Genomic DNA, 2,197 nt, shown 5'->3' on the forward strand with positions numbered 1-2,197 from the left:
TGAAAGACTCCTGCTTCTCTCCCCAGCAAATGTAAATAAACCATTAATATGGACCTACCTTGGCTGTCCCAAAGGACTGCCCTCCGTTTGTTCCCTGCCCCTGCTCTGGGTGTCCTGACTCTGCCTTGTTCCAGGTCCCTCCGGCGGTGAGAGCCTTCCTCCCACGAGCAGCGCTTCCAGCAACTCCAGCACTGCAGCCACCAGCAGTGGTGAAGAGATGCGCCCCATCAAGACAGAGCCCGGGCTGGCGTCCCACTACGGACACAGCAGCTCCATTTCCCAGGTATAGCCCTGGCTGGGAGAGAAGGGACGGCCCATGGGAAAGTAGGTTTCAGAGCACCGGGTGGCCTGGCCAGCACTGGAGCCTGAAGCACGTGGCCGAGGGAGCTGACCAGTTCCCTCAGGCCCTCCCCCACCTCGCCAGACTAGGGGATTTATTTCAGCACATCTGATCAAGCTACAGTGATTTAGACACACAACTGTGAGACACACATGTGTGGCAGCTCCTCTGTGCCAGGACCTTTGGAGTCTGGGGCTGGCACAGAATATGACACACAACTACAGCCTCAATCCGACTGCGTGCATTGGGGAGGGAGGTACAAGTGCAGCGGGCTGCAGGAGGCAGAAGGTGGGTCGGGCTTTCTAGGCAAGTCTGTCTCCCAAGTGAGGGCTGTTTTGACCCTAGATGGGTAGATTTAACAGCAGGAAGGAGAGGAGGGCCATCTTAGCCTGGGAAGGGCATGGAAATGCAGAGGGCAGGATGCCATGTTGATGCGAGCCGGTTGCGGGCCCAGCTCCGTCTGTGTGTGCAGAAGCTGGGCTTGCAGTCCCCTCACTCCCCTCTTTTGGATATGATGACATCCCTGCGCCTCCACCCCTCCCCTCTGTGGTTCCTGTCATTTGGGATCAGGATGCTCGCAAGCCTGATCACAGTCTTAACTCTGATCACGTATTAACTCTGATGTCTCCCCTGCCTGTACGCTGTACAGGAGGCTGGATAATTATCAGAGCCTTCTGAAAAACTGGAACATTCACAAACCTCCTGGGTTGCGCGCGTACTGCTCAGAAGCACCCGATGAACCACGCAGCCCCTTTGCATCCCATAGCACAGGGGTAGTGAAAACAAAAGTGCCGGGGTCCCTTGTCCTGCCCTTGTCTTTTGGCCTTCTCTTCTGGTGCCTCTTCGAGGGGTGGGAGCCAGCCTGGGGACACCTGCATAATGGGGCACCCCTCTCGGCCCAGACCTCCCGCCTGAGTCCTCGGGAGCGATTCCATTGACCTCTTCTTGCACTTCTGCTTTCAGACGTTCTCAGTCGGTTCGATGTCTGGCCACGGGCCCTCCATCCACCCGGTCCTCTCGGCCCTGAAGCTCTCCCCACAAGGCTACGCGTCTTCTGTCAGCCAGTCGCCTCAGGCCAGCTCCAAGCAGGACCCTTGGAACAGCCTGGCCTTGGCTGACAGTCACGGGGACATAATCACTGCGTAATGTCACCTCCCTTCCTCCTCAGATTCCTGCATGGACTTGCGACTTGGAGAACAGCAGAGCCGAGGCTCTGGGCTCCCAGCGGCCGGCCTGCTCTGTCTGGGAATGACTCCGGAACAACAACTGGGAAGAAACTTGAAGTCGACGATTTGGTTAGGGGAAGTGGGTGCTGCATTTCGTCAGATGCCTTTTCAAGGTGGGGGGCTGGAAGGAGCCCAGACTCTGATCTGGAAGCGCCCACCCTTTGCTAGGAGCACACTTAAGTCCCTTCTGTGGAGTTACAGACTTTTTCTCATTTTCTGCCCCACTCCACCCCTGACAAGAGATGAGAAGTCCTTCCCCTGCCTTTCCACCACTATGGCCCAAGATGGTGGTTTTTCCGCTAGTTCGCAGCACCCTGGATCTGAGGGCAGGTGGAGCGTCAGGGCACTGGGACCCCTGCTCCAGCCTGAGCCAGGGCACCTGTTTGACATGCATTTGGATGTGACAGGCCCCTTCGGGCATCAGCTACCTTTGCCCAACACTCCCCTTCAGGCTCTGCACACCCCCTGCATTCCTCAATACTGAATCTTGACTCCAGAGATGTCAGGCATAGCGCCGGTGTCACTGGGTGCTCCGTAGGGAGATGGAGGAGAGGCGGTGTCACCCACCACAGGGGGCTGCGTCGGCAGAGTCGCAGCTTGGAACTTGGCCTCCCCAGCTCCCTGTCCCAGC

General features: G+C 57.8%; 1 protein-coding gene across 1 annotated transcript in view; it reads left to right on the plus strand.

Annotated features, from left to right (window-relative positions):
* Positions 1-1,780, plus strand: part of GATA4 (GATA binding protein 4) — an 8,659-nt gene extending 6,879 nt beyond the window's left edge. Inside the window, exons 4-5 of the mRNA XM_011359443.2 lie at positions 135-283; positions 1,304-1,780. Of these exons, the coding sequence (XP_011357745.1) occupies positions 135-283; positions 1,304-1,486 (332 nt within the window). The 3' untranslated portion in view covers positions 1,487-1,780. The remainder of the gene's footprint in view (positions 1-134; positions 284-1,303) is intronic.
* Positions 1,781-2,197: the final 417 nt, after the last annotated feature.

The sequence above is a fragment of the Pteropus vampyrus genome, unplaced genomic scaffold (assembly GCF_000151845.1).
Source record: "Pteropus vampyrus isolate Shadow unplaced genomic scaffold, Pvam_2.0 Scaffold47, whole genome shotgun sequence".
Classification (NCBI taxonomy): domain Eukaryota; kingdom Metazoa; phylum Chordata; class Mammalia; order Chiroptera; family Pteropodidae; genus Pteropus; species Pteropus vampyrus.